The sequence below is a fragment of the Typopeltis vanoorti genome, chromosome 7 (assembly GCF_054136105.1).
Source record: "Typopeltis vanoorti isolate ZY-2024b chromosome 7, IOZ_Tvanoo_1.0, whole genome shotgun sequence".
NCBI lineage: Eukaryota > Metazoa > Arthropoda > Arachnida > Uropygi > Thelyphonidae > Typopeltis > Typopeltis vanoorti.
In genome coordinates this window covers 102,048,873-102,063,245 of record NC_143555.1, presented here as the reverse complement: position 1 = coordinate 102,063,245, position 14,373 = coordinate 102,048,873, and the positions used below count along the sequence as shown (strand labels likewise).

Genomic DNA, 14,373 nt, shown 5'->3' with positions numbered 1-14,373 from the left:
AATGTTCATCATGATGCACAGCTGCAGATCTGCCTGTTCGGCCAAAGTTGTGGTGGGTTAAAAGCAGTAGTTTATCTTTGGCTGAGCCTAGAAAAGTAGATATCTTGTTGATAGAGCAGAAGCCATGTGTTGAACATTCTGACTATGTTAAGTTTCATGAGTCAGAGCAATCAGGACTTGTGGAGCATGCTATCACTGCCACAGAATTTGTTGGAAGAAAAGTAAGATTATCCATAAAAGTAATAATTTTTGGAACGTTTATACAAAGTGAGTTGTGAAGCCTTGCTACATCGACCAAATCTAAATAGAAACAATGGACTTGAGTTATCCTTTCATGGGAAATAGCTCTTTGCAGATTCTAAAATTAACTTAAATTTAATTATTTTTTTTATTTATTATTAAATATTGTTGAAGTTATTTTTTATTAGACCTTTAATATAATTAGACCATGATGCTCTGCATCATGTGCATGCAGTTCACTTGTGTCATTGTTGAATGAAACAAGAACAGAATAGTTTCTGTTCTTGTTTAATGTGAAAGTCATACCAAAGCTGCTCCTTGATAATAGGATGAAAATTTTATACTAATAAAAAAAAAATTTTTTTTTCTTATTCCTTCCTTCCTCTTTTACCTTGCGGTGTCGAGGATTTCTCTACATTTAATCACTACAGTATTGAGAATAAGGTGGTTAGTCCTGTGCCTCCTGGTGTGTCCTATGTCTGTAGATACATGTGTTTGTGGGCCAGTTTGCCTGTTCTGGGAGGACGAAAAACCTGAATTTCCGGGTGAAAAAACTTCCTGCCTCCGCATGAGACCAGCTAATTCACCATTAGTCGAAAGGTTCCTCACATCACTGATGGGAATCGTACCCAGATCTTTCCGACCATAAGACTTCATCTATACTGACTGAGCTACGGAGGCTCATAAAAATGTATACATAAGGTAAATCCATTGAACCATCACTTGGAAAGTGATTTCTGGGTAGAATGGAGAATGAGGTGCCAGTGAGGATTCAATTGGGTGTCAGATGAACTGAAGCAGTAGTCAGACCATGGAAAGGAGTAGAAATTCTGGAAGTTATCCCATTTGACTCTTTAGTAGTGCGAGAGAATGCAATGTTGAGAGTGGCATGAGGAAGGGTGTTCTCTGAAAGAGGGAACTTGTACAAGATTGTGGTCTGAGTTGCCAATAGAGGAGGTGACCTCTACAGTGTATTTTAGGCAGAACTAGTCAAAAAGAGATCCCAAGTATTGGATGGTTGAAGAGGATTGTCAGGAATTGGTGTAGGTAGATGAACAACTTGCATTAGGTCATTGCTTATGGCTGAGATTTCCACCTCTCATCCAGCTTAGTCACTGGTGTTGGAAAAGGGAAGACATTTGGAATTATTGATGTTGCAGTCGCCTAGGAAGATGACCTCACTGTTTGGATGGCTGATTGTAGATAGTTACGTTTCATGGAGAGGTATGTGAAGAAGTCTGAGTACTTGATGGAGTTTGGAAAAGAGTAAATGCAGCAGACACTAAGTGTCCCAAATGAATATTCTAGATGGGGCAAGGAAACCTTCAGCCAGAAGAGGTCGAAAGTAGGATATTCTAAATGACTTTCTGGCATGCACTGTGTGATCTCACAAAGGTGCAGGTGCCACCCCTGTGGTGAAAGGAATTGGGTAGTATGTCATTTGGAAATTGGATGTGGACAGTAGTGGATGCTGTGTGAGTTTCTGTCAAGAACAGGAGGTCTGGTCTGGATGATAAGTGATGGTGAATGTCATTTCTGTTGATGTTAATGAAGTGGATGTGAAAGTGAGTTTTCAATGAGGAGATTCCTCAATGTTTGTATGTGGTGATTGTTATATCATGTATTTTTTATTGGAATTAGTTTATGAGGGAGATTCCTTTTTGTTGCCATGTCATTGTCATTTTTTGTAAGGTTCATCATTAGTTTATTCATGGTTAGATGGAAGGATAGAGGTAGGATGTGCAGTAAGAGAAGATAGACTCTTGGACATGACATCTATATACAGAGAAAGACCAATCTCCTTGCCATAACGTGGTCTCGACAGTGCCTAACACATACTATCGCTCGGACTCCCCTCTCCAGGCATGACCTGGCAGAGTATATCGAAGAGAGATTATGTGCCAGTTAATCGGGAAGCCTCCTGACTCTACTGACAGGTTCTGGTCTGTACACTAACTGGCAGTGGGCAGTTAGTGCAGCACTGCCATTTTAGTTGATGTGCCCTTGAAAGGGAGATTATGGTTCTTTAAGTATGTGTGGCATGGTCTCGAAGTATTTCCTCGAACCTGGTATTTCATCACTTGGTGAAATACCAGGTATTGGTATTTCACCAAGTGATGAAAATGACCAAAACTATGAAAATAGGCAGGAAAATAGAAAACTTCAGCTGCATTCTCAATGGAGAACTAAAATTCAGTAGTATGACTAATCTCTGTGGAGATAGCATTGGCTAGCCAAGATGACCACTGTTCTAGTAAGGAAGATGTATTAACAATGCATATACAGAATATTTTGCATTTTTCACAATGTATTATTTGATTTTCGTGCTTTGCAAAATCCAGGATTGATATACCTGCATCATTTCAGATACATTTAGCAGTATAACAAAGTAAGTTTAGTATGATGGGAATGGATAATACAAATTAGGTGTTTTAACTTTACCAGGTAGTGATTTGATTATTTCACTGATGATTATAATGCAGTATAGTAATTCTGTTTACTAATAAATTGGATTTTTAGTTTTGCAAAACTTTTGAGTATATTTAATTAGTAAAACTTTATAAGGATAAGTTGAAAGATCATTTAATTTAATTTCATATTGCAGTTTGTTTGTTTTTAATGAGTAAGTAGTGCTATATTGCTTGTCATGTGTTTAATTTAGCAGTAGTAGGGAATATAGCCTCATTTCTTGCATCCATTTTTTTCTCCTTTACTTATATTTTAAAGAAGATAAAAAAAAAAAAAATCAGCTAACGCCTTTTTATTCCCATATACGGGGAGTAGGCGAGGCCATTTAGCCCTATCTAACTTTTGGAGACTGAGTGGGCAGTTCAATCTCCACTGGTACCAATCAGAGATAGATGGCCCAAGGCTATCACTAATTAAGAGGTACTCAGTGAAGAGAGATGGCTCAAATGTGCCGCCATCTCGTGGTCCCTAACCCTAACACAATATATTTAATGTCTGAAATAATGTGGGTTCTACGGTCGATTTTCTTGAGTTTACAGGACGAAAAACCCGAGTTTCCGGGAGGAAAAACCTGCTTGCCCGTGCCAGAGATCGACTAACTCGGGAACCGGTCGAAAAAAGGCTTAGAAAATTTTCCTCTAGTCGCCGACTAGACTCGAAACCAAGTCTTCCTTCGTGCGGCCAAGTGCCGTGGTTGGCAAACGCCACATCCACTGAGCTACACAGGCTTTAAAGAAGATTTCAGTTGGAAATTATGACTTCAACTAACAGTGTAATTTAGGTACTGACAACCAAGGTGGTCATACAAAAAAAAACAAACAGCAATGGATTTGGATTTGTTACTCAGTTGTTCACCTGGATATTAGGATGAAGAAGGTTTAGCAACCAAACTTTGACCGAAAGGAAGTAATTTAAGTTAAATACTGGTGGGGGGGTAGCAAGTAATAGTGGTATACAAGTGCCGTAGATTGTCTTAAAGAATTGATAGAGGGAATTTTTATAGTATGAGAGGAGATAGAAGGCTAGTTGTTTGGAATTACAGCCAAAGCAACTAAGACTGTGAAACCAGTGTATTGTGTCTGTAAAATTGCATGTGTTCTTCTGGCTGGTTTGCCTGTTTTGTGGATGGAAAAACTCAGTTTCTTGGAGAGAAAACCCTGCCACCTTTGTATGTGACTGAGTAATTCACCTTCAGTTGAAAAACCATAGTGTCCTACACAGGATTTGAATCCTAGTCCTCCCAACCAGAATCACCATTGATACTGACTGAGCTACAGAGGCTCTAAGGGGAAATGACATATATAAATAGAATCCATATCTGAAAGTTGAGAAAAGTTGTTGTCAACGAGTGACATGCATTACTGAATTAATTTGTTAGCCCAGTTATCCGAGCGGATAGTGTTTCTTCACTTTCCAACCACTAGGCTATGTATTTGAATCTTACCATAATACAGATGTTTGTCTTTATGTGTTTATTGATTATCTTTACCTGATATGATATCACCACTCTACTTACTGGAGGCCTGAAGTTGCTTGGAAAAGTAGGGCAGAATTTTTAGTTTCAGATTATCTAACTCATAGCCCACCCACAGTACTACTCAATCTTTTGAGATTAACATTTTAAAAAAAAATTGCATGAAATGAATTTAATGAAAGGTATGATATACATGCAGCAACATCTAGAGTGAACTTCCACAATGAGTTTTTAATACTATAGGAATAACGATAAACTCTGTGGATGCAAATATGGTTTAATGTTGTTTCTTATTTGTACCGGATACTAAAGATGCACTGATAAAGTGCAGGAATTTGCTTAAAAAATGTTTCTTTCACTGCTTTTTTTTTTCACTTGTAGGTTTACATCTAGCTGTGTTTTTTGTAAATGATTTTACTTTGAATAATCTAAAATGTCAGATATGCAGGATTTGTTTAATTGTAATACTGTACTTTTCTATGAAAAACTTTCCCAGGTTCTGTTAATATTGATTAATAAGATGTTTTGACTGGAATTTACTTGTGAAAAAGAATTAAAATTTACTCTCTTTTTTTTTTTTTTTTTTTTCTTCCAGAAATACAGCCTCATCTGTATCGCAACATTCTGTTAACAGGAGGAAATATTTGCTTTCCTGGTTTCAGGGACAGAGTGTATGTATCTGAACACTTATTGGCTTCACGTTCCTTATTATAATTGTAATTAACCTTGTATATAATTTTTCTTTTGCTTTCAAAACTAGTACATTGTAACTCGATATTGGCTCAGTTTTTACTACCTTATAATAACATTCTTGCCATTTCATGTACAAATTCTTGAAATAATAGCATTCAGAATGCTATTTTATATAAATAATATGAAAGTGTCATGTTGTACCATCATTTTTTATTTTGTTTTAACCAATAAGAATACAATTTGGTCGGCTAAATCCCAAATTGCCAGCCCATCCTCGTTCGTTCAGTATCAAAGTAGATACCCAACAGGGTGCACCACGAGAAGGTGAGGATTGGACATTAGGTCAGAAGCCCTGGTCGGTTCTCCGCATTCCTTTAGAGGCTATGTGGAGGTCTCCTCTCAGTTATACAGCTTTGACCCTTAAGCACCCCTTAAGTGTTGTGAATGGAGAACCTGTGGAACAAGTAAAACATTTCAGCTACTTAGGCACAATTTTTACTGAAGATGGTAAACTAAATATAGAAATAGACAACAGAATCAGCAAAGCTGGTATCGTGGGAAGTCAATTGAATAAATTCATATGGAATAAGAAAGAAATTAGTCGGAACACTAAATTAGCTGTATACAAGACTGTGTTCAAACCAATTTTAACTTATGGATCTGAGAGCTGGGTCAGAAGTAAAACACTTGACCAAAGACTAGAGACCGCAGATATGAGAGTCCTGAGAAAGATTAGAGGCGTGAACAGATGGCATCAATGGCAATATCATATTAAAAATGAGGATATTAGGAAAGAACTTGACATTGTTAGCATCCAGGAATGCGTTAGCAGAGCTAATCTCAGATGGTATGGTCACTTAAATAGAATGGGAGAGGAAAGATTAGCAAAACAAGTGTTCTCTGCCAGGTTGGCAGGAAAACGACCCAGAGGAAGACCAAGATATAGGTGGATTGATACGGTACAAAGTGCCTTAGACGATAGAAATATAAGATCTGATAATGTTGGAGTCTTGACAAGTAACAGACTGATTTGGAGGAAAATTGTAGATAGGAAGTTAGTAATGATGTAATTTTTTCATGTAGTACTGTCATATCCTGTACACCCCTTGAGGGTACATGGCAGGAATTTGATGATGATGATGATGATGAATATGAAAGTGTCAGCAATGCACCATCTTTTGTTGAAATTTAAGAGGGAGGATGTGTGAATGAATATGGTGTTTCATAATATATTTCAAATTAAAAAAAGAATGGTTTCAACCTCTAAAATATTCCTAAAATTAATTAAATATTGCATGTCCAGTTTGTATACCAGATTCAAAAGACTGTTGTTTTACATTTAAACAGAAACATAACTATAATGGTTTCCTTAAATTGCACACAAAGATGCACAGTAAGAATTTCGGTTAATTCAGTTATTGCTGCCATTTTGCCTTTGTCGTTGTATGAATTTCAGTGTTAATTTACAAAGATCATTTTAATTATATTTCATTGAAAAGCAATAATACAATTTCAGTTTTGCCTTACCAATGTTGCTCACTGACTGGGTTAGTTGTTTACTGTCAACAGACCTTTAGTCTGTTGACAGTAAACAACCATTTGGTCACCAGGTCACCTCAGCAGAAACCTTATCATAGTGATGCACTTCTCATAAAATTTGACTTAAGGCAGATCAAAGTCGGGGGGGGGGGGAGGACTCATATCAGGACTGTAGGTGAATGAGGAAGCACATGTTGCTGCCATAGTCAATCCCAGAGGCATTCTGTCTGTCACTGTCATTCTTGTTTAAGCCATTGTTGTTAACTTAACCTTCAAGTGCTGATGCCAATATGTTTTGGAGAGGATGAGGTTGAATGTTTCCATCAGAAGAATTGGCTTTTCAGTTGTAGTTCAAAATTTCATACCAATATTTTATATAGAGCAGTATTTCTCAATGTTTTTTGGATCATACCCCACCTTAACGCCTCAAAGATTTTGATGTTCCCCCTCACCGACAATGGTGAGTGTTTTGAGTATATTAGTGATGAATGCAACATCATATTCAAATTTTCCCCCCTGTGGGGGTGTACGTCCCACGTTGAGAAACACTGGTTTAGAGTAACAGTTCTTTCAAAAAACAGTTTGTCTTCAATTTCATAAAAATTTAGCAGTTCTTCTTGTGATTGATTTATTGGTCTTTTATCACATGGTATGGGACCCACTTGCCAGAAATTTCTCTTCTTCAAAATTTTAGTCAAAATTCTGAAATAATAGATGTGATTCAGATGTTTGTTTCATTTTCAGTTTCGTTCCATTTTACACCAGCCTTCAGGCAGGTTGTTGACAATAACCGCTGATGTGCCATCTGTAGTTGTCAATGGCCTTCCACTTCTTGGATCATCTTTAATGCTTGTGTGACCTTCATGGAATTGAGATACTGTACCTAGCATAACACTTTTCTGTGATCTGTAGCACCATCTTCACAAATGCCATGTAGTTCACTGTGAATGTCAGTTGAGTTTTTTAATGTAAGGTTTCAGTTTGATGTATAAATACTGTTTATCTGCAGTATTTTTACTTGAGTCAGATTCTTCCTCCATTTTAGTCTTATTTTGTGGAACAAGAACACCAAAAAGAGAAAAGCACCCAACATAAAATTTCTAATGTGTCTGACTTGCAGCTAACACGAAAGTGAAAACTATTACATCATTCCACTGGCTACACATGTGGAGTGCGCAGAACTTTTGAAATCATTCTCTTACTTTAGTACCAAAACTATTAAGATTGTGGCCAAAAGAATAATAATAAATGTTTCTAATTAATTTTAATAAATTTATTAAATCTTACTATTAAACTGGTATAACATGACCACATAGAATTAAATGTTTTTTATTCACCTGGTTTCCTACACAATGTGCCTTACTTAAACAGAAATTTTATTCTCTTAACATTGTTTAAAACAGGGTTTCCCAAACCGTGTTCTGTGGAAAGTGAATAAGTGTTCCGTGAAAAATTATCAAAATTAATATGAGCGTGGAATGGTTTTAAATGCTGCGACAAGTTCAAACATGTTATTTGAACTTGTCACAATTCAAACATGGATTGTGCTATTAAGGCCAGCATGCTGGCCCTTGCCTCAGCTGCCAGTGGTTGTCGACACTCCAAGCGCAAGTGAAGTATGGAGGTATCTATTCTAGGAAACATGCAAGAACAAGCAAAGCGATGCGATGTGGCCTGGCATGCCTGTAGTGTGTGCTGTCTCATTTTTGTGATGCGATACAGCTTGCTTCGGCAATAGTGTGCACTTAGCTTTTGAATACAAGACTGATGATACTCGACTCTAACCAAGGTGTTCCGTTTAAAATTTCAGGATTTTTAAAGTGTTCCATCGTAGGAAAAATTTGGGAAGCGCTGGTTTAAAACATTAAACAATGTTAATAGAATTGCTGTTATAAGCAGTAATTGATCATTGCTGCATAAGTCCATTATAACCTTGTTCTCTGAATTTTTGGTATTTTATAAAAGTGGACCAATTCTAGTTTAGGATGAGATCTTGATTTTTTGTTGCATTAATTTGGGCACCATACCATCTCAAGCTCCTTTTAAGTATACAACTGTCAAACTCGTTATGTGATATTTTTGTTGGTTTCTAGATCACTTCATCTTTCTCATTTGTAGTGTGACAGACTAGACTAGACTTGATTTGTGTGTTCTCTCTTTCTCAATATAAAGTAACTTTATGGCTTACACATGAAGCAAAAAATTGTGTAGAATTTTATTTAAAAACTCCAATATATTTCGTCCATTGTTACATGGACTTTGTCAGGGAGACAGACCATTAACTACATTCTAAAGATCAATCACAATAATGAGTCACAAATCATGCATATAGTAGCTCGTGTCTCAGTCACAGCTGAAGTGCATGATATTACTATTATTTGAAAAGACCAGTTGAACAAAAGAACTCCACACCATCCTCCTGTGAACCTGTTAATTCCAACTGTTGACTTACAACATAAATATAGACTATGAATAATCTCCCATTCATCCCACATGGCTGTACTATCCTTAAAGCTTTTTTCTTGGCACCTTGTCATATGCCTTTTCGAGATCTAAAATCCAGATCCATGTTATATTTCCATGATTTCTCAACTCTCTTAGAATGAAAATTTGATCCTAGTAATCCCTATTTGGACTGAACCCAGCTTGTTCTTCTCTAAGTTCTCTTTCTCAAATTTTCCTACCTCCCAAGTATGCTTGTCATCATCATCAAATTCCTGCCATGTACCCTCAAGGGGTGTACAGGATGTGATAGTACTGCATGAAAAATTTACATCATTACTAACTTCCTATCTACAATTTTCCTCCACATCAGTCTGTTACTTGTCAAGACTCCAACATTATCAGATCTTATATTTCTATCATCTAAGGCACTTTGTACAGTATCAATCCACCTATATCTTGGTTTTCCTCTGGGTCGTTTCCTGCCACCCTGGCAGAGAACACTTGTTTTGCTAATCTTATCTCGCCCATTCTATTTAGGTGACCATACCACCTGAGATTAGCTCTGCTAATGCATTCCTGGGTGCTGACAATGTCAAGTTCTTTCTTAATATCCTCGTTTGTAATATTATATTGCCATTGATGCCATCTGTTCTTGCCTCTAATCTTTCTCAGGACTCATATCTGCGGTCTCTAGTCTTTGGTCAAGTGTTTTACTTCTCAACCAGCTTTCAGATCCATAAGTTAAAACTGGTTTGAACACTGCCTTGTATATAGCTAATTTAGTGTTCCAACTAATTTCTCTCTTATTCCATATGAATTTATTCAATTGACTTCCCACCATACCAGCTTTGTTGATTCTGTTGTCTATTTCCATATCTAATTTACTATCTTCACTAAAAAGCGTACCTAAGTAGCTGAAATGTTTTACTTGTTCCACAGGTTCTCCATTCACAATCCAGTTGACATTTTCAACAATTCTGCCCATTTTCATTGTCTGTCTTTTTGTGATCAGACTTGTAGCTGATTTATTTAGAAGTATAACATCGTCTGCATAAAGCAAAGAGACATTAACATTAACATCTCCAATTTTGATATCAGGTTTAATACCACTTTCCTTCATAATGTGATCCATATAGATAATGAATAACAGAGGGGATAATGTACATCCTTGTCTCACACCAGATTTAACATTAAACCATCTTCCTGTACTTCCTTCAATTCTAACTGCTGACTTACAACTCAAATAAAGACTAACTATTGCTTGATATAATGCCCCATTGACACCATATAACTGTAGAGTATTGAATAGCTTCTCTCTTGGCACTTTGTCATATGCCTTTTCCAAATCGACAAAACTTAAATACAGATCTTTGTTATATTCCCATGCTTTCTCCACTATTTGTCTTAAAGTGAAGATCTGATCCTGACAACCTCTATTTGGCCTGAATCCAGTTTGTTCTTCGCCAAGCTTTTCTTCCACAATTCTTCTTGACTGTTTCTCAAGTATGCTTGCATAAATCTTACCAGGCAGCACACTCAGTAGGGAAATACCTCTGTAATTCTCACATTCAGTTGTATTTCTCTTTTTTATATATGGGTACTATTAGAGCTCTACTCCAATCATCGGGAATTCGTCCCTCTGTCCAGGCTTTCTGAACTATGCAGTGCAGCCATTGTAAGACTTTTATACCACCATACTTCAGCATTTCTGGTCGAATATCATCTACTCCTGCTGCCTTTCCAAATTTCAAGCCTTTGATGGCTTTTTCTACTTCAAGTATGGATATGTATTCCTGACTGTATGCCTGTTGAGTGTTTTATTACCACTGTGCTATCACTGCTTGTTTCATTTAGAAATTTTTCGAAGTAATTACTCCATACTTCAAGGATATCTTTTTCTCCCGTTTTCATGTCACTTTTATCATCTCTAACTCCTTTTACAACCCTATTTCCTCCATTTCTAAGCTTCTTCAACAACCTCCAGAATATCTTACCACCTTCTTAATATTTATTTTCTATGTTCTTGCCAAAGTCCTCCCATGACTTTTGTTTAGCTACTTTTACACAGTGTTTAGCTTTCTTAAATTTGTCTCTCGGTATGCTTGTATAAATCATTAATTGGAACTTCCTCTGTAATTCATGCATGTTGGTTTATTTCCTTTTTTAGAGATGGATACTATATGAGTTGCTCTAATCATCAAGAATTTGACCTGAATTATGCAGTGCAACAAGAATAAAACTTTTATGCCTCCTATTTTGAACATTTCAAAAATCATCATCTACTCTAGCTACCTCTCCACATTTCAAGTTTTTGGTGAAATTTTTTTAACCTGCATTATCAGTGTGATACTCCTGAATGCATTCCTCTTAACTATTCTTCTACCATTGTTTGTTTTTCATTTCATTCAGTCATCATCAAATTCCTGGCATGTACAAGGAGTGTACAGGATATTATGATAGTACTACATGAAAAACTTACATCATTACTAACTTCTTATCAACAATTTTCCTCCAAATCAATCTGTTATCTGTCAAGACTCCAACATTATCAGATTTTATATTCTGTATTCTAAGCCACTTTTTACTGTATCAATCCATCTATATCTTTTTCTTCCTCTGAGTCTTCTTCCTGCCAACCTGGCAAAGAACACTTGTTTTGTTAATCTTTTTTCTCTCATTCTGTTTAAGTGACCATATACCACCTGAGATTAGCTCTTCTAACACATTTCTGGATGTTAACAATATCAAATTCTTGCTCCTAATATCCTCATTTTTAATATGATATTGCCATTGATGCCATCTGTTCATGCCCCTAATCTTTCTCGGGACTCTCATATCTGCAGTCTGTAGTCTTTGCTCAAGTGTTTTATTTCTAACCCAGCTCTCAGATCCATAAGTTAAAATTGACTTGAACACAGTGTTGTATACAGCTAATTTATTGTTTTGACTAATTTCTCTCTCTTATTCCATATAAATTTATTCAGCTGACTTCCTACCATACTGGCTTTGTTGATTCTGTTGTCTATTTATTATTATTATTATTACCACCCCAAGACCCAATGGAGTCAGACTCATCTAGGAGGTCCTTTTATCATACACACAGCTCATCATATCACACTTTAAACACATTCAAATTCTCTGCAGACACCACACGCTCAGGAAAAGTGTGGTGTCTTCACAACTCTGCATGCAGAAAACCTGCTTTTCCCTTCCCTGCTCATACCCTCTTTATATGGTTTTCAGGGATGACCCCTGATTTCCACTGTTTTCTGTAGAACCTCTCCAACATTGATCCTATAACATAGATGGCGAACCTGGCATGTCCGAGAATTTTGCTGGCATGTCAACGATTTACAGGTGATATCCTTTTATACGCTTATAAATTATTCAACTTTTTTTTTTAATTGTTACAATACGTACAAGTTAAATTTTGTTTTACACCAGAGAGCAGCTATGAAGATGTGCATATGATTGGTGTGATATTAACAAAAGGTCACACAACCAATAGACAAAGGCAACCTGCAATTGTTGAGTTGAAATGCTAATTCTCTTCACCAAAATTCCATAACATGTGAAACTGTCATAACAACATTCACTATATATTTCTTAATTTACACATTCACGATGGGGTGTCATTTATCGTTCAGATGGAACTTCTCTTTATCAGTGGGTTCAACTCAGACAAAGTTTCAACCTTTGGTTGAATTTTATTGCTGCTTGTTTGCGTTTGAACTGGCACAGGAACTCACACATGCATTATATGGCATATTTCAATTCGTGGTAGAATTTTATTTAATGTTAGCCTTTGTGATCTATCATAATGACATCGAGAATTTCAAATGCAGTAAAACAAACGCTTATTTCATGTAATTGAAAAATTGGACAAGAGTTTTTAGTTAGATGCTGTGTTTCCGGTGCAACATATGATTTTGCTTGCGTCTATACAGCATAGTTTCTGTGAGAGGGGAACAGACATGTGATTCATTAATTAGCACCGTTTTTATTCCAGCTATCTCTAATTGCACTATTTGTTGAGAAATATATACACAGACTGCAAAATCCTCTGTACTTTAATTAGGGATAGATACAATAAAACTACTTGTTTTTCTTGCATCTGCAGTATAATGGCTGTTTGGGAGTGTGTTGTTAACCACAGGAAGCGAGTTACTATCGACTCCACATGAACATTTTTCATCTGCAAGAAATGTGCAACACTTTTTAATGTCTTTTCTCGTCAAGTAAAATCAGGGGTGCCAGTTATATGTGAGTGCGAGTTATTTTTGAGTAAATATGGTAAGCGTTTTGCCGACAAGTTGACATCCTTCTGCTGCTTCCCTTGCTCAGCTTACTTTGTTGGTGAGTTACAATACATAAAAATATTTTTCTGACTACTTTTTTTTTCAAACCAACATAATGAAAATCAATTTAATAATACAATAATCAATTTTACACTGAATAACATTATAAATTTATATATAAATAAATATTATAAATAAAATAAAATATTATTTATAAAATTTAAATATATATATTATAAATTTATAAATAAATTAAGTTAGATTAATTTTCTATTAATTTTTCCCTTATTAAAAACTGCCCGACACGTCAGCAAATCAATTGGTAAATTTTTGGCAAGCACCGGTACATCAGCAACTTGATTTGTAAATTTTTGGCATGTGCACATAAATAGGTTCGCCACCTCTGTCCTATAACATCCCCTTACTAGCTTGTAGGTCTCTATCATATCTTCCGTCTTCTTCCTATCCACTAAATTCTGTAAATTGCATCTTCTCAATCTTTCCTCATATTTGACATTCCAGAGGTCAATAACTACCTTAGTCAGTCACTCTGGACCCTTTCCAACATCTCTTCGTCCTTTTGAAAACCAGATGACCAAATCTGGGCACAGTAGTCCATGTGTAGCCTAATCAAAGGCTTATACAATGGAACAAGAATCTTTCTTAACAATGAAAGAATTATTATTATTATTATTGTTCCGGGCAACTCCAAGGAGTCGACAGACTCATCGAGGGAGGCCCTAACATCATGTCAAGAACAACTATTCGACATTCACACAGTATCTATCATATCTCGCCTTGAACTCATTCATGGTCATAGCACCCACAACAGACTCTGGAAGCTTATTCCACTCATTCACCAATCTCCAAGTAAAAAACCTAGCTCTAACACCCTTGTCAACCACGCTCTTGCCCAGCTTCCATGCATGTCCCCTAGACCTCCCACCACCAGTCATATTTTCAAAAATATCTTCTGGATCAATCTTGTAGAAACCCTTCAGTAATTTGAATGTCTCAATCATATCACCCCTCCTTCGCCTATCGTTCAATCTCTGCAACCCACAAATCTTCAACCTGTTCTCATAAGGTTCATTCCACAGACCTTCTATCATCTTGGTCACTCGTCTCTGGATCCTCTCCACTTCCTCCCCATCACGAAGAAACTCTATGCCCATAACTGGGCACAGTAGTCCAGATGGGGTCTTATCAAGACTT

At 36.4% G+C, this 14,373-nt stretch overlaps 1 protein-coding gene across 1 annotated transcript in view; it reads left to right on the top strand.

Annotated features, from left to right (window-relative positions):
* The window catches only part of Arp6 (Actin-related protein 6), a 213,155-nt gene that overhangs the window by 165,336 nt on the left and 33,446 nt on the right, over nt 1-14,373 (top strand). Inside the window, exon 9 of the mRNA XM_090396053.1 lies at nt 4,779-4,854. Coding sequence (XP_090252179.1) covers nt 4,779-4,854 — 76 coding nt within the window. The remainder of the gene's footprint in view (nt 1-4,778; nt 4,855-14,373) is intronic.